We start from the raw sequence: 22,031 nt of genomic DNA on the forward strand, positions 1-22,031 counted from the left end.
TTTTTAATGTTTGTTTCTATGTCTTGGAGGTCTGTGATGGTTCCCATCCAAGGCAGGGGGTGTAAATGTTCATCTCAAACTCAAATGAAGATTCTCAAGAAGAACCCAGCTTCCCTGTTGTCACCCTGTGATAATGGGCAAATTATTTATCCTAGTACAGCATTCGATTGAAGGTCTAACTGTTTTTCCACTGCTATGTGAAAGACCAGAATTCCAGGTTTTTGGCTTATCCATGCCTCTGTTTTTCATCCATCCATATGAGGGAACAAGTCTTTCTTGCCAACCATTGCAAGTTTCCCTCCAGCCTTTAATTTTTTCTGCATATTCTGATCCCTGAAGATGTCCCTTACTTTCTTGCCCATTAAACTAAGCATGTAAAAGTGAGGACCAAACTACTGAGCCCCCGTTTATGAAGTCTGGCAACACTGTGAGCACCCAGCCTGCATCAGTGCAGCACCCTGAGTTAGAGCTCTTTGTTAGGCATCGTAGAACAGGAAGGGCACAAAAAGTGCCCCTGGCAACAAAGACTTCAGCTCCTCCCAGCTCCAGAGGTGTTCGCTGGACATATCATATAGATTCTGCTCTGCACAACTCTTCTAGAAGTCTGAAAATTCTAAATTCCACTGTTAACCCATCATCTCATTAGCCCTGCCCAGGATGTCAAAGGGGGAAAGGAGATCAACATTCTTCTGCATTAAATGGTGACTTATAGAAAGCTACCTCCATATTTGACCTTGTAAATGCATTAAAAACCTGGGGGCCTGCCAGAAAGTGCCTTTATGCTTGGCTCTATATTAGCTTTCGTGACTTTCCTATAATGAATTGTAGCTCACTTGAGTCATTTAGAAGATTCTGACAGGGAATCAGCTAGAATCTGCTGTTCTTTGAAGGACTCAATTTATCTATGATTCAGTGCTTAAGCAGCCAAAAAGCTTGAAGGGGTCAGTCAGGGAACATAGCTCATAACTCTTGTGTGTGCATTGACTTTTAGTATACGCATTAGATAAACTTAAGACAAGAAAATAACTCTTTTCATGCCACCTTTGCTCATTTTTTATTTAGCATGCTAGGCAAGGGTTAATTAAAAGCTTCTACCTGTTGGCTCTCTGGCTGATCACAGGCCTAAGTTGATAGATTGAAGCTGTACTATTACAAGATTACATTATGTCTCTGTTAGAGACAGCAACCAATAAAACTGGATAGTGCTAAGTAATGCTAAGCTGTTAACTATCTTTTAACCTTATTATGGTTTTCTATTCTGTATTTTCTAAATGTGTCTGAATGTCTTGCTCTACTTTAAAATGTGTTTTTTAAATTCATGTTTTATATTATGCTTCCTAGCTTATTAATGTGGCCTTGGGTAAATGCATTTCCATTGAAAATACTACAGTCATTCTGGAAGACTGCGATGGGAGCAACGAGGTAGGCTAAACTGTGGTTTTCTCTCTCATGGTAGCTGATAGGTGCAGGGGATGACACATTCATCGCTCAGTTGAGAAATTCATCTTTGCCCAATAGAAAAATAATTTTCTAAATTTCTTGTAATAAGAGAGTCCATTAGTACAAAGACTAAGGGAATAAAGGTGTGGGCCTTGAAGCCAACTCACTGGATCCAGAATGGGATAGTGGCACTATCACTTGCAAAAGCGTGTTAACTTCTGCAGATTCTTTAACCTTCGGGTAAATGATAGTGATCATCATGGCTGCTTCTAGAACTGGTGTGAGGCTGGAGGTAGATAACTCATATGAAGCACGTAGGACAATACCTAATGTTTAGTGCTCTGTAAATGTTTTCTGTAGTAATAGCAAAGATAAAAATGTAAAAAATGCATGACATAGATAACGAACTAAAGAGAGAACATATTTCTAAATAATCATTCCAAGGAAGCAGTCTTATTCTCTGATTCCGTTCCGTTTTCCCCTCATTCTCCTGCATTTTAAGGGAGTAATGGAAACAACCAAATCCATGATCCACGGCAGAAACTCCTCTAGGAATACTCCACAACTCAGAGCAAAATGGTTAGTAGAGGGAGTAGGACCCAGAAGCAGGGAATAGAGACTCCTTCCACAGTGCTGGAGGTGAGCTCTGAGTGATTACACTTCCCTCTCGAACATACGTTCCCTAACAGTTCTGTGTTTGTGGAAACAGTGACTGGTTTGAGTGGCAAATAGGACTCAGAGGAAGATGGATTCATGAGTAGAATTCAGTTCCCCAAAATTGCAGATTGTTCTTTGGTAGGGAAATTATTTTGCAGTAATAACTAGGCTTGTCAAGTCTTACATCCTTTCCTTTGACTTTGAGATACTGTTTATATTTGTTAGTGCATCCCATCTCTACCTTTTAACGCAAAGCTGCTACTAGAAGAAAAAGTATCTCTGTTGCTGTATTTAGCTATGAATTGTAAACCAGAAGCCAAGGCTACTCTTCCTTAATTAGGAAAGAGAGGAGTCAAAAGAAAGTGGAAAAGTGTTAAAACCCATTGAAAGAAATAAATTTCACTTACTAATAAAGAGGAAATAAAGTCATAAATTATAAAAACAAAATCACAATTCGTTCACATTATATGAAAGTATTAAATAATGTTAGGTTTTTTTTTTTTTTTTGAATCCTAATTGCAGGGACTTTTTGTGCTAGAGTAACCAGTATTTTATCTGAAAACCCAAGTTCTATTCTTGATGACCATTGAGTCTTTCTCAGTTGGATGCTGGGAGGCAAATACATAAATGATGCAGCATTCACCCTCCACAAAGCCCCAGCTCCCTTTTGGTCTTATTGCTCATTTTTAGCTTCTGCCTCTCGTGGTTTGCTTAGGTAATAAAATGTAAAAAAAAAAAAAAAAAGTGGAGGAAGTTAGCTCATTTTTGACAGAATTAATGAGGCTTAATACCAAGACAGTGACTACAACATTCATCCAAAAAGGCTCAAAGGGAATAAGACCCTTAGATTGAATCAGCAAGCTCTATCGCTTACCTCACCTAAAAAGTCTCCTTAGTTATTAACCTTAAAGCAGTTGAGATGTATTTTTTCAAGGCAATATCTAGCTGCTCTTAGTGGCACATAACTTCCTTATATTATGCCATGCTTCCGTGCTTCCTACATGTTAATGTTCACACAAATCACCTGGGGACTTTGTGACACTGCAGATTCTGAATCAGTAGGTCCATGATGCGGCGAAGACTCAGCACTTCTAACTAGCTCTCAGGTGATGCAGATGGTGGCCCAAGGACTACCCTTCGAGTGGCAAGGTCCAACATAGTGACTTTGATCTAAACTGATAATCAGAGTTAAACTTCAGTTACAAGACAAATGATTCATCAGTTAAAGTCTTTAGATAGATTTTACCAGAAGCCTATTTTTTCAAATATGTTTTTATTAATACAAAACAACAAATTTCCCACAGACCCAGAGCATTAGAGTAAATTGACCAGGCAGATCATACTAGGTTGTAAACAACTGAAGAAAAATTTTTAGGGTTTAAAAACATGGTCTCATTACCTGAATTGGTATTTATTTTAGACACTGGCAACTTCTCCAAGAGCAGTTTCTATGAACTGGGGGATGCCAACTTGGCAACAACCTATGATTCCTCATGCTGCTAGCAAAGAAAGACTTTAACCTTTCCTACAATTGGGCAAAGCCTTTATGATAGTTCTATACAAGGAGGCATAAAAATCTTCATCCAAGAAATTTAGGACTGTGACTTGTATCTCCCTGTAGCCACCTGTGGCTTAGAATCTTAATCATGTGGTAGCCTGAATGTTCCAATTCTTGAAGCACCAGATTTGTCTGGGATTCAGAACACTGAAATGACATCCATAGGCAGACAGAACTAACTGCACTAAATAATTTTTATTATTGTAACTAACACTTATTGAAGGCTTACTGTGTGCTAAACACTTGATAGTCATTACCCCAACCCTCTGAGATAGATACAATTGCTATCCAACTTAAAAATTAGAAAAATAAGATTAGACACAGTAAATAATATGCCTGTATTATCAGAATTACAAATGATAGTACCAGGACTTGAACATAAAATGTCAGATCATAGTTCTAATAGTCTTAACTATTGCTAACAAAAATGTTTTTACAAAGCCCCTGACTGTGTTTGCTGCCTGAAGTGATCTCTTCATTCATTCCTCCACAGCTTCAACAATTTAATTACACCTGGTTAAGACTTATTAAATCTGGAGAATGGTGTATAGCCCCCATCCCTGATAAAGGAGCCATAGGGCTGCACCCTTGTGATAACAGAAACAAAGGGCTAAAATGGCTGCATAAATCAACACCAGTCTTTCATCCAGAGCTGGTAAGCAAAAGATTCGTACCTCTTCTTTACCAGAAATTTGACTTTTGATCAAATAGGACACAAAATTCTCATTGTCAGCTTCCTCAGTTGGAAGTTTTAAGTGTGTTTGTGACAACGGGATTAATTACATAAAACTTCACTCAGAGAGATACATGGGTATCTCTTGTAAGTAAGGACTTGACAAGTCCTTTTTTTTTTTTTTTTCAAAATTTATTTCAAATTAGTTATTTTAAATAGAAGTCACCAAGTTCTTGTAGTTACATTGCTATCGTTTGCTTCAGTCAATCAACACCACCAAAAGTAGGCTTAAAGGCTAGAATTGGTCCCCACTGGTTATCAGAAATGCTTATACGGAGAGGCTGTGGGCTACAAAAGAAGCCACATGCCTCCTAGAAGTCCTGCACTTTAGAATGAATCTGATTTCTCATTCTGTCCCCTTTCCATACGAGAAGACTTTTCCTCATCCCCTACAGGGCCCAGAGACCGAGGCTCCTAAGGCTGTGCTGGAGACAGCTCTCACCAGCTCACCAGGGCCACTGTGTGCACCCTTGCCAGCTTTGCATTCAACGATACCACATTGGTAGCTTGAAACTGGCCATATCGGGAGTATTTCTAACATAGAAATCGGAAGATGTTACTGGATTGGATATTTTTCACAAGGTCCAGTTGTTCTATTTACCAGAACATTGCTGGTCTACTACATTCATTCTCAAAGTCCTCTCCATCTTTCCCAATTACTTTTAACCGAATTCAGAGTCATAAGCTTTGGCGTAGGAGCTTGGAGTTGGCGAGAATAGTCTCAGAACTGCCTTCTTAGATTTTCTACCATCTCTCTAGCAGGTGGCCACCAAATCTACTGTCTACAGTGGATATTTGGGTATTTGGAGACTCTCAGTTTGCCCAGGGCAATCCCCAAAGTAAGCACCTTTTCTTCCTTGAGGTGCCTCGTTCCTTTTAACAACATAGCCAATGACTATTCTCTTCTCAACTTTTTTCTTCCTGCTCAGAGTCAAAACTGGAGCCTGAGTAATGCATTATCTAGCCTTTCTCCCATTAGATCTTCTCTGTTATATTTCAGTTGCTTATGGACTATTCTTTTCTCTTTAGTGATAATGGTTATTATTGAGTTATTCAGAAAGGTTAGAAATTATTAGCATATATGCTGCTAATTTTATTTTGCATAGTGTTAGGAAACCCATAAACATGTAGTGTAGTGAATAACTTACATTTTACCTTCTCCCTGTGCCAAAGTCAAGAGGGAGAGAAGGAGAAAGCGGGGGGTGGGGTGAGGAGAGAGTGAGAGACAGAGAACATGAATGAGAATGAGAACTAAAACACATTCTTCATCTCCAGAATTGAATCTTGGGAAAGATTTCAAGCTTAGCAGTTTCTCTTAAGCAATAAGCTGATTTGGTAAAGAAGGTAACTTACTTAAGATACCAAAATTAGAAAGCCTGTTCTCTACCTTGTTTGTACCTATGACTTTGTGACATTTTGCACAGCTGCCTTCTGCCTTGGGTTTCCCTTTTGATGCTACCAAATGTCCTGGAGATGAGTAGCTTGGTGATCAGCTTTCTTCTTTTTTCAGTTTTTCAGTAGTTTTCAATGCTATACCTCCTAGGTCCCCCAATACTTGTAAGTCTTAAACAACAAGAGAAGTATAAAATGAGACTCCTTTACAAGTCCTTGGCAGTACTTAAAACATCGTATTTCCAAAATCCAGCAAGAGTGACAATATTTTTGTAGAAGCAATGTTTAAAATAATTTATTATGAAAGTCACTCCTGTTTGAAAACTTTTTAAAGTTTCAAAACAACATGTGTAATTAAGGTCATCTTTTTCATAGTCATAGGTAATTGAGAAGATTTATAGATGAAAAAATATATAAGCCATTAGTAAGTTCCATGAAAATTACCATTTCTAGGATATTCACTAAATATTAAGCAATAATAGAACTTTCTTTCATGCCATTGACTTTTTCCTAATCTGGATTCTGGACATCAGTTATCATGAATTGTCAGAGATTATGGTAAGGAACTCATAAATAAAATATATCACTGCCAGAATTTTGTAATCCAACTTCACAAAGATACCCACTTTAAAAATTAATTAACTTTATGTTACAGTATGTATTTTTTCTTTACCGTCAATGAAGTAGTTATCATCTATCAAGTCCAATAAATGCCATCTGTCATGTTTTCTCTTTAAAGAGCATAGTTCTCAGCCATACCGTCAAAAAATGTGTCTTTTGCCTCCTGAGAACTTAAAAGTCTTGTAGCTTAGAGGAGGATGATTACTTAGTCTGAAACAGAGACAAATTGAATACTTTTCAGTCTGTGTTTATGTTAATAATTTAGTTCAGAATAATTATTTAAAAATAAAAAATATAACTGCCTATTAATTTTTTTATTGATTTTCATTTCTTTATATCACAGTTATCAAATTCAGCCTATGACTCATTCCAGCTCCTCTTTCTTTCCAGGTGAATCACATTGTTTTTGAAAACGATCAGCAATTATTATGCTTGGAAGGAAATTTTTCTCTAAAGATCCTGAAAGCAGCTGCCTGTGACCCAGTGAAGCCATATCAAAAGTGGAAATTTGAAAAATATTATGAAGCCTGAAGTGGAACTGATGTTTTTATATAGTAAACCCATCAAATACTGTGAAAATAACACTGAACTTGGTAACTATATTTCTCAGCAGTAGTTTAAATTTTCAATTTTAATAGCATTTAAATGGAAGATTTTTTTGTAAATCACAATATTTGGAATACCAAAGGACAACTCAGGAAAACAGTTCAACATTGGACTGAAGCCCTTCTTCAGAAGTGAGTGACCTTTTGAATTGCCTGCTTTCCACCCTGTGCTGGAACTCACCCTGCAAATTTCCCTGTGAAAGCTAACAGGTAACCAGAAATGAAGACAGAAGGATTTGAGAAAGCATGAGGTTATTTCCAATGACTGTGTTTGATAATAATCAGCTCTTCTGGTCCACAAGTAGGGATGATCAATGAGAACTTAGTTTAGTTTTTTATTTGGGAATATTTTCATCAAACAAAAACTTCTTGAGTTTTTATGGCTAGAAGACCTCAGATGCCCACAGCTATCACATTTGTGAAATCCCTCCAGACTGCATGCATCCTTTCCTACCAGTTTGAAATAGTATTAGTTTACTGCTGGTAATCTTACCTGATGGTAGCATTTTGATCTAAATTACATAATGGTTTTTCCCAGTCCGAGTCAGTGGAAAAAATTCTAAGTGAGGAAGAAGAGGCCTTCAAATACTTATTTAATTCTAGGTATAAACATTGCTGCCGCTCATTTTGTGCTTTTAAAACTACAACTTTCAAGATTCGCGATACCAATAACTTCCTAGATTCATGTGGATTTTTTTTAAGGCAATAAAAAAGGGGCTGGATTATAACACACTGTGGTAATCAAAAATGCATTTAAGCATTGAATGCGCTCTAGTGCAGGGCCAAGTAAGAGTGGTGAAATGAGTAAAGCAGAAATAGAGCTGCCGAAAATTTCTTGTATGTAAAATAATAAAATACTACTTTAAGTATAGTAGCATTCACAGGGATAAAATATGATAAAAATGGGCTCTGAAATATTTCAAAGGGAGAATAAAGTGAAGCAAACGTCATGAAAAAGGAAAGGAATGAGGTAAACAAGTCTTAGGAAGAAAGTTAAGAAAATTGCCCAGAACTTAGCCAAAGAAGGAAGAGGATCTTGTATCTCTATGAAGGAAAAAAGAGAAAATACCTCAATGTGGACCCAGTGAAAACACTGACAAATTTGGGAAAAGTTAAATACTGATTTGATCCAAGTAAAACCTCTAATCTTAAGTATACCAATACTTTGGCATACCAGAAGAAGTCTTACAAATAAGGACATCCTTTTTGATAAGAAAACTGATGCTGAGAGGACAAATTACCTAAAAACCTAAAAATCCAATCAAGATTAAAATTCTGGTTTCCAGAGACAGGGCTCATTCTACTGCCTAGGGCCACTGACCTAAACAAATCTGCTCCACAGAATTCCTTAGAAAGAGACACACAAACTTCTTTGCTGAGATGAGGTCCCTGGAGGACAATTATACTATATTCTTGTTAATATGTTAAAAAAATATATAAACCTTTGTTCAGTTGAGATGATGGTGAAACTAGGTATCTTTCATTCTGACTTTGGGTTTAGCATTTAATTTTAACTCTGAACGAGTTACATAAAAACAAAGCTACAACTAAGAATGGGAAGAAGCCGGGCGCGGTGGCTCAAGCCTGTAATCCCAGCACTTTGGGAGGCCGAGGCGGGTGGATCACGAGGTCAAGAGATCGAGACCATCCTGGTCAACATGGTGAAACCCCGTCTCTACTAAAAATACAAAAAATCAGCTGGGCATGGTGGCGCGTGCCTGTAATCCCAGCTACTCAGGAGGCTGAGGCAGGAGAATTGCCTGAACCCAGGAGGCGGAGGCTGTGGTGAGCCGAGATCGCGCCATTGCACTCCAGCCTGGGTAACAAGAGTGAAACTCCGTCTCAAAAAAAAAAAAAAAAAAAAAAAAAGAATGGGAAGAAGAACTATTTCTGCATATTTGTAACATATTTAAGATGTTTTATTCAAATAATTGAAAATTGCAGATGAATAAGAAAATGACCAGAACATGAGATACAGTTATGTGCCACATAATGATGTTTTAGTCAACAATGAACCACATATTTGACATTGGACCCAAAAGATTATATTAATAATATGGTATTTTTACTGTACCTTTTCTATGTTTAGATATGTTTAGATACACAAATACCATGGTGCTACAGTAGCTAACATGTACAAGTCTGTAGCCTAGGAGCAACAGGGGTTCCACATAGCCTGGGTGTGTGGTAGGCTACATACACCATCTAGTTTGTGTAACTGCACTCTGATGTTCACACAATGATGAAGTTGCCTAATGACACATTTCTCAGAATGTATTTGTGTCATTAAATGATGCATGACTGTAATTCTTTTCAAAACAGAGCCATATGGGGAAAGGGGGGTGGAGGGGACACAAGTCAGTTGCCAAAAGACTAATTGAGTTACTGACAAACTGAATATACTAGGTGCCTCAAGTAACTCTTCACGTAATTAAAACATGTTGAGAGGGTTTTTTCCCCCCTAATATATAGGCTCTTTCTTTTTCCAAAAATAGTTTCCACAAAGAAGTCAACTCTGTTCTGAAAAAAAAAAAAAGAATTATGTTTTAAACACACTTACCTTTGGGTACATCAGCTAAAGGAAGTTAGATTGCTTTCCCTAACAGAACTGTCTGCAGTCTTCTCAGTTCACATTCTTTCCGACTTTACCTTGACACACTTACTATATAAAGCTATATTTAAATCTACATTGTCAACACAACAAAGGATTGTTTTCGAACATCACAAATTTGTTCCTGAATAGAATTTTATAAATTGCTTTTATCATATATTTGTTTAGTTACTCTAAGAAGCAAGAAGCTGATCACTAGTTGGGGATCTATATAGGCCTAACCTTGAGTATATTGATTTATTATGAAATCTACTACCATTTTCTTAAGCATTGCCTTCTAAATTTTTTCAGGAGACTGTAATAAAGGTATAAATGCTATTAGGTCTTTTGGTACTTCTAATGATAAACCTCTGGATGAGACAGGTCCTAATCAGCACTGAATTATTCAATAGGGGGCTGTATGATAGGAGTTACAGATTTTTTCCTGGATTAGCTTAGGTCTTTGCCTTTTCTTAAAAAAAAAAAAAAGAAAAAAAGTCTATGCATCTTCTTACCTTGAATACAAGGGTGGTCCTATTAATATTTAACAGGACTAACCAACTTACCAAGCCATCTAAGTGCTTCTGAGACTTTCAGCTTGCATAATCTCTTTCTCTTTTTCAACAGTTACCCAGCGCTTCTGCCCTACTCTCTTATAAGCTGACACAGCTGTTGTTGGTACAACCGTGTTTTATCACCAGCATCAATTTGCTCAATACTGCTTGCTGACATCCCCTCAGCTGTCATTCACAGCAAACCACCATGTGCCATGATCACAATGTATTATTAGCTTCACCACACTTATTTGGAAACATTCTCTTCAATATTAAAACACCTTGCTTCTAGTATTAGTTTGGGACTGCAGAGGGGCAAAGATACCATTTTCAGTGTGTAGGAGCTCAATATTCCCAACCAATCTTAATTTCATTAATGGTTTATAATTATTTTTAGGGGACATTCATGCAATAGAAGGAGATTGAAACATGACAATACCATCTTTCTTCGTTTTGACATCTCTGACTGAATTCCTATATTCAGAATACAAGAAAGAAATTTTACCAGCCAGTCATGGTGGCTCACGCCTATAATCTCAGCACTTTAGGAGGCCAAGGCAGGCAGATTACGAGGTCAGAAGTTCAAGACCAGCCTGGCCAACATGGTGAAACCCTGTCTCTGCTAAAAATACAAAAACTAGCTAACGTGGTGGTGGGTGCCTATAATCCCAGCTACTTGGGAGGCTGACACAGGAGAATCGCTTGAACCAGGCAGGTGGAGGTTGCGGTCAGCCAAGATCGGCCAATGAGCTCCATAATCTTTTATTATGCAAATGAAGCTACTACCTGGCTGTCACCATAACATCTGCACAAGTGGCTTTACCTGGCTGGCGCAATGATGCCATGACACCCTCACATGTGCTGACAAGGAAAAGGGAACGGGTATTCTCATGTTCAATGTGCCTGGCTTCCAGGTACAGCTGTTAGTTTTACATATGCAAGCCTCTAGCTTGCGTATCTATGGTTGCAACTTGAGTTTTCAGGCTGCTTTCTGTTAGAAAAGATGCTTTGGGGGCTGCTTTTTATTAAAGAATAAAAACACTAAGAACTATTTTACCCTTTCTAACTGCCTAAAATAAATTTTTAATGACTCCTGTGTTAATATTACCAACTCTTGATTCCTCCAACCTTTAAACAAAGCTGGCAGATCATTAACAGAGATAAAAAGTTAAAAAGTTGGAGTCCTTTAAAACACAAGCCATGATATTTTATTTCTACTCATTGTGTAGATTGTCACTAATGTGCTTTTGCAACAACTTTTGCATGGGTTACTCAATAGTTGCTACAAGACAAAATGCCTTACAATTAGAAAAGAAACATTAACCAGACCTATTGTACAAATATTTATTTTTTGACAAATGGCCATTCTATGGACAGTTTTGAATAAGCCATATAAAGTATTGTATATCCCTGATGAGGCTTAATGGACTGTTATTTCAGGTGTTGGCGGTGTCTGTGTCTAAAAGAAAAAACAAATAACATCACAATAAGCAGATTTAATGCCTCTGTTTTCAACCTAATGGAACAATCATTTCAATTAAGGCCCTTCTGCAAGTTTATGTGGATCTTTGCTTTGTAAAAACACAAACAAAACACAAGGGGAAATTCTCATTTTCTAGCAAATATGGTAACTTCTAATATGCTGAGTTTCTAATAATGAATTGCCATCAAATAAGTAATAAATAATTTCTTTGGAAACAAAAGCTTTCTATTTTTTTTATTGATTGACAGATATTTACTAGTTTAAGGATATTGGTCATAAGTATCTATATAATAAAGCCTTTATATTAGATGCTAGATTGAAATTTTTGATAGCATGAATAGATTTTTAACTGACCATTCTAAAACATCAGTTTTTGTGAATATTCTGTATGTTTGTATATGTATATATATGTGTCTATATATTTTTTGATACTTTGAACTGGAAGAAAGAAATATCAAGAGTTTCTACTCACAACATAAAGAAAATTAAATGTTTTGGGATATTTTAAAGTCTTTCAGGTGTATAGCTTTGTCTGCATCTGGCCTGCTGCACAAAAGTATCTCAAATGAACTTTCACTGTGGATACCATTTTCCAGCTTGAAGGAGTAATCAAATTCTCAATTATCAGGGTGCTTGTTACCATACCAGTCAGTTTAAGATTACACATACGTCTTCTCCCTCGAACAAGTACCCCAAATTTGCTAGTTTTATAAGTATTAGCTACAATAAGATAAGCCAAAGATTAAGTAAGTGAATTTTTTAAAGGATCGCCTGAAAACATTTGCTAAAGGGAGAATAAAAATAGAAGCTTGGAGTATAAAGGATGTTGGAATTAAACATTTTTAAGTACTTTTTTTCTGCATCTGATCAACTGAAGTTATTATAAAGAAGGAATCAAGTATGTAACTTTATATTTCTAGATAAAAATCCAAATTACTTTCTAAATTCATTTCCAAAATTCTCCTGTGCTGGCAGTTAGCTACTAGAAATCATCATTTGATTTTGTAGTTTGCCATGTTTTGAGTGAGTTCAGCTGCTTATTACTACCCATGTCATTGTGTTTGTGTTGATGGCCTGGCTCGGTTATTTTATGATCTCCGTGAACTATATACACATTTTCATTGTCTTTAAACAATACTGTGTTTTGAAGCTAAGGAGAATATTGTAGGAGTTATCAGTAACCCATTCATTGTGTTATGTTTCTGTCCGATATTTCAGTATTGGCAAATATAATTTTTGACATTGCATTTTACAATCCTCTTATTTTTTTAGAGTGATGAAAGTTCAAGTTTTAAGAGAAGTGGTTGCCTTTCTCATATTGTCAAACATATTTCTTCTTTTTTATACTCTGATGCTTCATCCTTCTCCATAATTTTCTATTGCTACTTATTTAAAAGTTTCCCCATCACACTGAAAAACTTAAATGTCGATTGTCCATTTGAAAATGTGCCAAAAGTACTATTCCATGTAAATATGCAGAAACAATTACTATAAAGATGTCAGCATAGTTTAAATGTATTACTTTGATGATTACAGAGATTTTTTTCAAGTTGTTCGTGTTAAGATGTAGCTTAAACAGTATCTCAGTTCCTTAAAAAATAATAGAAATTTTTCATGTATATTACATATCTACCTACCAGAAATCCTTTTTACGATTTTATATACAATCATTTTAAGACCTTTTTGAAATAAATAACACAAAATAATTAAAATAAAGTATTCCCTTGATTTCTGAAGAGGCATTTATTAATTGTCTTAGTAGCTGCTGATATACAAGAATTCTTCCTAAACTTTAAAAGGCAGCTAAACAAAATAAAGTCTAGAAATCAGAAATAAAGACACAAACTTTTATTGAGAGTAAGTCAGACACAGCAGTTCTTTATTTAAATTGTAGATAGGTAAGTAAAGGGAGAGAAAGAGATACTGGAAAATTCTGTGACTTCAAACGTAGCATTATATAAAAGATAGATTTTATATTGGAAGAGAAATAGAGCTATTATTAGTTTCTGTTCATATAGCAACAAAGGAAAACAAAAAGTCATATAAGAAATACCAGCATTTGCACAATAAATTAATTCTCCCTCTTCCCTGGTACCAGAGTCCTTACGACCCCTGAACTTTGAATCACAAAAGCTCCAGTAAACCCTCATGTGTAGCTACCAGGTTGTGTTCTTAATCGTGTTCCAACTGTGTTTCAAAAGTGTTAAATATCCCCCATGCAATCTGAATCAGACCCTTGTCTTTCCTAGGTTACAAAGACTCAAATAGCCAACCGTCATCATTATGTTACCTGAGATCACTTAACTCCGTGGCGTTCACGTAAGACGTATAGGCCCATGGACACCGATGCCAAAGAATAGTGTCAGGGCTATTTTGCAGAAACACTGCATCATCCATCAACATGAAGCATTTACTAACTAAACATACTCTAAAATAGTTTCTGTTGACTGAAATCTTTCATAGGTCATTCATTGTCTGGTAAGAGCACAAAGCTAAGAGGACCGTGTTAGCATGTACCGGAGTCCCATTAGAGCTACTTGCTTTGCCATGCCACATAGCCATAGCTCTCCCATCTCTAGTCCTACAGGAATCCATCATTTCTGTTGGAATAACTCAAAATACAGGGCCTTGATGGTAGGTTAGAAACATGGTCCTGTTTTGTGCTAGATAACACAATACTGTGTTTTGAAGTTAAGTGGAAAATTGTAGGCGTTGCCAGTAACCCAGAAAAGAAAACAGGTTGTCCGGGCAGAAAAATTAGAGGATCTAAATTAAACTGGAAATTGTCCTATTGCCTCATCTTCTCCCTAACTTTATCAATAAAAACCTGATTTCCCTCACTGCATTCTGGAAACTGACATTGTAACAAATGAAATCTATAGGTTGTATAGAATGCGGGTAAAATAACTTTTATATGGTATCTGTTGGAAAGAATAAAAGGAGCACTGCAATCCTGAATTCAAATTTGAGTTTTGTAAACAACTAAATAATAGTATGTGATACTGTGGAAATATATTATGTAACCAGAAGAATTAAAGAACTTGTCATTAGAACATGTGGGATTTATGTTACACATAAAAAAGCAGTCATCTAAGAGGACTAACCCAGAGTTTTTCACAAAATGAAAAAGAAATAAACAAAGGGTTGAATAGTACAATGAAGACTGTATTACATTCAGACAATAAGGAATTGTCTTTTTATTTGCAGAGCAAAATAAAAATCTTTATCTGTGGTGATAGAAAGTTCAGGGTAATATATATGGAAGCATGCAGTGAAAAATTGTGGAAGCAACTATCTAAGAATATAAATATAGTCTCTCTTTTCATAAATATTCAATACGTTATTTGACACATTGGTTTGAGTGAAGCTCCACAAGTACAATTTTAAGCATCTTGATTTGGGCTGAGGTCCAGTAAATTATATATTCCCAACAACTATCAGAGCTCTCTCACTAAAAATACATGCTCACGCTCTACTTTGAAAATATTCTAAGATAATTATTTCCATTTTCATAGTAACTAGTACAGTTATGACTAGCGTTGTCTCAGGTTTCTAAGGAAAGAAAATTATTCTGAGATACTGTTAATAAGAGAAAATGTGGTAATAGAGAGGGGCATTTTCTTAAAATTGTGCTAAAGCTGTCATTTTTATTTTTAATGACTTTAACTGTGCTAGACAGGATTTTATTTTCAGCTACTGAAATAAAACTATCCAACATAACTCTTTAGTCTGCTGCCCACCAATCTTCTAGCCCCTCCCATGTTAACCTCACAATGGGTTTAATTCAGTTTGAAAGCATAAAGGCAACATTTAGCAAACAGAATTCTCCTGACTGACAATTGCTCATCCCCCTCTGTGAGAAGATTCAGTGAATGGTAACACCTAGGAAGGAGGCTGATAGAATTTTCTCTCTGTAGATGTCAAGGAAAGTCACTTGAAATCTTGTTTGATGATAATAGAAAAGGCAAAGAATTTTGGAAGGTTTATTTGCCAGAGTCCGTAAAACCATGTTTAAATGTACGAGAGCTTTTAATATCAGACTTTCCATCACTCCGATGTATAAGAAAAAAGATACGGAAAGAAATATAAGAATCATTTCAAATAGTCCCCTCAAATAGTCTCATTTGATGACTACCTTTCCAAGCATTGCTACATTTATAGCCAAATTATGCCATATTCCCCCAGGGGACTGACTGCTTAGTGCTTATCACATAGTGCTATATTAGTGACGTTTTAAAAGACAAATGCCCAAGAATGAATCTAAAGCTTTTTGATTTGAGGCTATCAGACTGAATTTTATCTAGGGTTATTTCCACATTATTCTACAGTGAAAAAGAAAGTCAACTTCCACCTCTTTTCAGGTGATAACTCAAATAAGGCATAGAAATATGCACACTGGGACAATAGAATTAGCTTTTCCTTTAGTGTGCGTGAGATTTTCTCAGTTCCAGTTAGTTTATAAATGCATCATAGACTCGAATTCATCAATTCTTTGCTTGGTATTTCCCTTTCTGATTTTCCGATAGGATATTGTATTGTATCTGGAATAAGCATTTCTGGAGATATCACTCTTCTTTCCTAAGTTTGGCTGCTCATCAGGGGTCACAGCTTGGGAACTGGCACTGCTCAGTGGGGAGTCCTCACTTGCATCACCTTCCTCTTTAAATTGAGAAATTTCTTCATGTTTTTTCTTATATTCTATCACTCGAACTTCATCTTCATCATCATCATAATTATCATTATCATCATCATTATTAATTTCTTCATCCCAAGCCTTCTGCTCCTCATCATGTTTAGAATGTAACATGTCAGCTTGGCTAGGTTTTCGAAATCCCAGCCATTCAATTTCAGCTGCTTGATGAGCTTTGTTCTTCCTGTCCTCATCTTGTTCCTTTTTGAGAGGTTGTTCAGCAATCCTTTCCTTCTGTCTTCTTATTTCCTGGTTACTGCCACTCAGAGGAATCCTCTCCCACTGATACCCTGTAGCAAAATCAATTGGTAGATGAGATATGTAGAGGTTCCAAAATACCCAGTTATTACTCCGCTATTCTCCAAATAATTTTTTTTAATAATTATTTCCCAACACTTGTTTTATGGGTTGTGATTCTGCGGGTTACCAATATGTTTTGCACAAACAGACTACACAGCCAAATTAATTTTGAAAATACTAGATTAAATACAGTTAAATAAGCATCTTCAGAATTCTTTTTTTTTTTTTTTTCTTTTTTTTTTGAGACGGAGTTTCACTCATGTTACCCAGGCTGGAGTGCAATGGCACGATCTCGGCTCACCGCAACCTCCGTCTCCTGGGTTCAGGCAATTCTCCTGCCTCAGCCTCCTGAGTAGCTGGGATTACAGGCATGCACCACCATGCCCAGCTAATTTTTTGTATTTTTAGTAGAGACGGGGTTTCACCATGATGACCAGGATGGTCTCGATCTCTTGACCTCGTGATCCACCCGCCTCGGCCTCCCAAAGTGCTGGGATTACAGGCTTGAGCCACCGCGCCCGGCCCCGCATCTTCAGAATTCTTACACGCCTTTGAAATGCAAATGAGTATTATGAATCTGTAAGAAAGTCAGCAACGTAACTTCATTTGTCTATGGAACTCTGTTGTGGACTACCATATTTAGTGAGACTGATATTCCCTGAGATACTTTAAAACATTCTCATCTAGTGTGACGCAGCTGGATATGTTCACATGTAAAATGAAACATTTGGACATCTCTCTCTCGCACATGCACACACACACACACACACACCCCTCAAAGAAAATTAGAAAAAATATTTCAGGAAGAAAAAAATCATCATTTCGAAAACTGAAATGATAACTGTGCGTGTCTGGTCACTTTTCATACAGCTAGATCATACCAGCATATCCTCAACGATATTTATTGAACATGATAAGGATTAATTGTAAGGAAGCTGAGGTTGTTCTCTGAGCCTTCATCCCTGCAAGACTTCTGTGGGAAGTTTCCGTCTGTGGTATACACGACTCAGAAATCTGTCTGGGTTACACCCCTTTTCAGGCCTGAGTTCAGCATTTTCTTTTGACACCATGAGAGTCTACAAGGAGAGAGGCAATGTTCCTTTTTGTCTTTTTCCTCCACAATACTCTACCCTCTCTGAGAGATGCTCACAAGTCCATTTTCATCCAAGGTGTTTCGTTCTCTTTTTATTTGTTGTTCTTTTCTCACTCTAGGGAATAGATTGCAAATTTACAGAGCTAGAAGTAAAGATGGGTGGACGCCCTAATTTTTTTATACACAGCTGCTATCAGGTCACTATGTCCCCTCAATGTTGCTACCATTATCCACAAATACACATTAGAATGTTTGCTATAATCTTATGCTTTGCTTTGTTTTATTTTGTTTTCCACAAGAACCAACGTGGTATTTTGTTTATATTCATGACTCAGGCATGAGATTGTCACATATAAAATTACTCTTTGAATTTAAATTATAGTTTTTCCTCAATATTTTTAGCATCTTTATATGTTTTAATCCAGTAACATTCTTTTTGAAGATTTTATAGCTGTTTGCCACTGTGAAAATAAAAGACACCAAAATCTGTGTTTCTGTTATAGAGGAAAAGCATACTCCATCAAACAGCAAAGAATTCATTGAGGGAAAACTTAACTAGTGAGACCATCTAGCTAAAAACTACAGACTGCTTTCACTCTCCATCTGATGAAAATAAAAGATCCTTGAATACTGTTATCCACAGTGGACTCCTGATCAAACATTTAAAAGGGTCTCTACATAATAGAAGGTTGAGATCTTGCTGCTGAGAGCTTGTTATATTGGAAGCAGAAAAATTAGGGCAAAGAGGTTATTTAGTTCATAACGTGGAGTCTTAAGTCTTACAACTTATCTCTGGTAATGTAACAGCTTGACACTGGCTACTGCTTGCTACATATTACCTTAAGTGTTGATACATTCGTAAGCAGACACGGTATGAGAGGTGTTCAAGCAAAGGGAGCAGATGTAGGAAATAGCCAATCACATTCCTGTCCTTGAAATCTACTATTTTATGCAACGTTCTAGTATTTCAGCCAAGAGTCTCCAATATTTTGCCTGTTAAAGTCCTAGCAAAGCTAAATTGGTTAGGTTTAGCAAGCTGACTTCAATTTTGAGATAAGATGTGTATGTCTGCAAGAGAGGAAAGAAATGATTAATTAATAGATTTTATCCTACACGCTATTTGGAAACTGTTTAAATATAGATGTCTTCTTGGAAGAAAAATCTAAAGAATTTTGTGTCTTAGTCTATTAAGTTTATTTAAAATTTAATATAGTCACTTCAATATTCCTTTTATTCTTTCACTTTCTTAAAGAACACAATTAAAATTAACTTTATCACCCTGTCTTTCTTTGACATGAAACAGTTAACCATTTTGTACTTACTTTAGAAGCCTATAAAGTAAATCACTTTATGAGATTACTTTAAACTGTGTGTTGGCCGGGCACGGTGGCTCATGCCTGTAATCACAGCTCTTTGGGAGGCCGAGGAGGGTGGATCAACTGAGGTCAGGAGTTTGAGACCAACCTGGCCAATATGGTGAAACACCATCCCCAATAAAATTACAGAAAAGTTAGTTGAGTATGGTGGTGGGCACCTATAATCCCAGTTACTCAGTAGGCTGAGGCAGGAGAATTGCTTGAACCCGGGAGGCTGAGGTTGCAGTGAGCTGAGTTAGCGCCATTGCACCCCAGCCTGGGAAACAAGAGTGAAACTCCATCTCCAAAAAAAAACTATATGTTAATCGTAGACTTTTAGAAAAGAACTATTTTTGAAACATTTACATTTCACAAGGTGCACACACAGATTTGGACACACCAAATCAAAAAGAAGGTTGACTTAGTGGACTAACATTCAGAGACAGATATCACGCTGGTATGCCAATTAGCTATGCCAATCCATGCAGCCTCAACCTTGAACAGTCTGGAATGTTTTATAAGGTGGAACCCAGAGATAAGTTAAGACTCTCTTATCTGCCTACAGCAGCTTTGAAAATTTGAAGTCATTGCCTGGATTGCTTTGTCAATGCTACACTCATGCAACATTTCATGGGAAAACTATCATCCACATTCAGCCAAACAATTTCTGTGTACAAAACTGTAGTTCTTGTTACCTTCTCTGAATGTCATTTCATCGGCACTTGCTTCTTGGAGAGAAAGATCTGTGATAGCCTTATGAACAATAAAGAGTTTCTTTTCTGGATTTTCTGGAAAAAACCCACAAAACCAATATTTTAACATTTGAAATATATATTGTTCAACAGTTAAGAAGTTATCAATTTAAGCTCCAGGTGGATTTCTTTAATTTTAAATCTGATCACTGAAAATTACCGTTTGACTCTTCAGATTCATTCATTATTGATTCAATTTATTTGCTTAATAATCACTTCATTGATTATCTCTCCTTTAATATATATATAAGATATATATATAAAATATCGCACCATAAATTCAGACAACTTCAGGTATATTTAGAAGGAAATTTTAAAATGTTGAATTCTCTTTGTTCAAATAATAGTGGGGCTACCCATAATCCTGATAAATAACGGTAGTCAACATTTAGCCAGTGCTTACTTGGTATGTGTAGGTATTATTATTATCATTATTCTGCCTTCTTCTAGTGAAAAAACTCAGGCTTTGGGAGACAGAAAGTTATCTGGAGTCATGGAGCTGTCAGACAAGCCTGGATTTCACCAGAGACAGAGGTTTAGTCCTTATGCTATGCGCAGTAGAATAAAGGGCTACATTTTTGGGGTCTCCAGCTCATTCCTGTAACAGTTTATCGAACAAAAAAATCCAGGGTAAGTTTATAAGTCAAAACAAGAAAATTAAGGAGAAGGGAAAAACTTTACCTTTCAGAATTTTCTCCTCCATGGATGAGTTGAGCAGTATGTTCCCTTGTAATTTTCCTCTTTCCTCCTGATTTCCTTCAGTGGGTGCAACTTCGAGACTGGGTTCTACCCTGTAGTGTGGCAGGGGGCTGTCCACATCAGTCAATTTTTCACAGGTTTTAGTGATTGATTGTTGACCATTTTCAGGTGCTTTATCCCCATTACACTCAGCCTGGGTAAATGTAGCTGGAACATCTGTCATGATGTGCAGTTGAATCCGATCTAGAGAGAGAGCTTTAGGGAAACTGAGTGAGTAGATCCCTGATAATATACCTGCTCTTGCCTTCAAGTCCTCTGGTTCCAACAGCTACTCTAAGAGCACAAATTATTCACTTGGGTACGTAATAACAAGATTCTTTTCCTAAAGGTATCCAGACAGAGCTTAGAGCAAAAAAGCAGGAGGATTTGTCATATTTGTCAGGAGCCATGAGCAAGAGTCCAGCCAATCACCACCTTCTTTGTTGCTTGCCAGCCCCCTTGCAGAGTTAAAGGCACCCTTTTGATTTACATAAACAAACAATCTGAAGCAATCAGGCTTTTGTGTTGGCATGTAGAGAGGGACTTTCAGCTTGTCAGTCCCCCTCTGGGAACAGAGATTTTTGTCCCTTTTCATAATGGCCCATTGTAATTTTCCCTGTAACAGGAGCCACAATTGTCCCACAGCTTTAATCCAGAGAGAATGACCACCTTGAGGCATATTAGTTCTGTGTAACCAGCTTAACATTTCCAAACAGATTTTGTTCAAGTAAAACCTCAGCTATTTTGTTAAGGACAATGGCATCGTTTCTTATTTATTACAAAATAAAAACAGCTTATCAAAAACCTATAAACAGGACAACTATACTGTCAATGGTTCTGGCTGCAGATTACATGGCGTGCTTTCAGCAAGCTGGAGAAGGGGCCTATGGGGAAAACAAATTCTACCAACTCACTAATGCCAAAAGTTTTACAATTTCAGAGTAATTTACTTAATCTATAGTTTCTTATCCTCTAGTTTATGTCCACTGAAGCCCAACCAATCCTTTCAAACCCTAATAAAATTATCACCATGAAGTTTTCTCCTCCCCCAATCAGAATTAGAAACCTCTCTATTCCATACTGATATTACATGATGCTAAAATGTAGGGGACCAGTGCAACCTCTCCTTGGGAGAAACGGGTTAAATATTAAATACATGCTACTGACCAGCCCTTCCTTTTTAATTCTTTCTCTTTTTTGGATCTCTCATAGTACAAAATGGCTCCAGAGTCTTTGCCCACACAGCTCCTGTGTGAAATGCCCTTCTCCTCCTCAAGCCCAAGTCTTTGACCTAACCAGCTCCGTCTTTAAGCTTAAATATCATCTCTTTAATGACACCACAAAATTAGGGCAGGACTCTGTTACACATTGTCTTTGCCCCTCAGAGTAGTCTTCATGGTTGTAACTAAATAAGCAACTGCACAATTATCTCTGTAATGTTTGTTTCACCAACAACAATCTAAGCTTTAT

At 36.8% G+C, this 22,031-nt stretch overlaps 2 protein-coding genes across 2 annotated transcripts in view; one reads left to right on the forward strand and one right to left on the reverse strand.

The window, feature by feature from the left end:
* The window catches only part of GALNT5 (polypeptide N-acetylgalactosaminyltransferase 5), a 49,214-nt gene extending 41,536 nt beyond the window's left edge, over positions 1 to 7,678 (forward strand). The window contains exons 8-10 of the mRNA XM_032286443.1: positions 1,342 to 1,422; positions 4,149 to 4,310; positions 6,792 to 7,678. Coding sequence (XP_032142334.1) covers positions 1,342 to 1,422; positions 4,149 to 4,310; positions 6,792 to 6,932 — 384 coding nt within the window. The 3' untranslated portion in view covers positions 6,933 to 7,678. The remainder of the gene's footprint in view (positions 1 to 1,341; positions 1,423 to 4,148; positions 4,311 to 6,791) is intronic.
* Positions 7,679 to 15,602: 7,924 nt separating this feature from the next.
* Positions 15,603 to 21,112, reverse strand: ERMN (ermin). The gene is made up of 3 exons (XM_032286444.1): positions 20,505 to 21,112; positions 19,767 to 19,859; positions 15,603 to 16,613 (listed from the first exon to the last, which is right to left on the reverse strand). Exons 1-3 carry the CDS (start codon positions 20,743 to 20,745, stop codon positions 16,090 to 16,092), a joined length of 858 nt encoding a protein of 285 aa, XP_032142335.1. The 5' UTR covers positions 20,746 to 21,112; the 3' UTR covers positions 15,603 to 16,089.
* Positions 21,113 to 22,031: the final 919 nt, after the last annotated feature.

This window comes from Sapajus apella, unplaced genomic scaffold (genome assembly GCF_009761245.1).
Source record: "Sapajus apella isolate SASKATOON/1434 unplaced genomic scaffold, GSC_monkey_1.0 scaffold18, whole genome shotgun sequence".
Classification (NCBI taxonomy): Eukaryota; Metazoa; Chordata; class Mammalia; order Primates; family Cebidae; genus Sapajus; species Sapajus apella.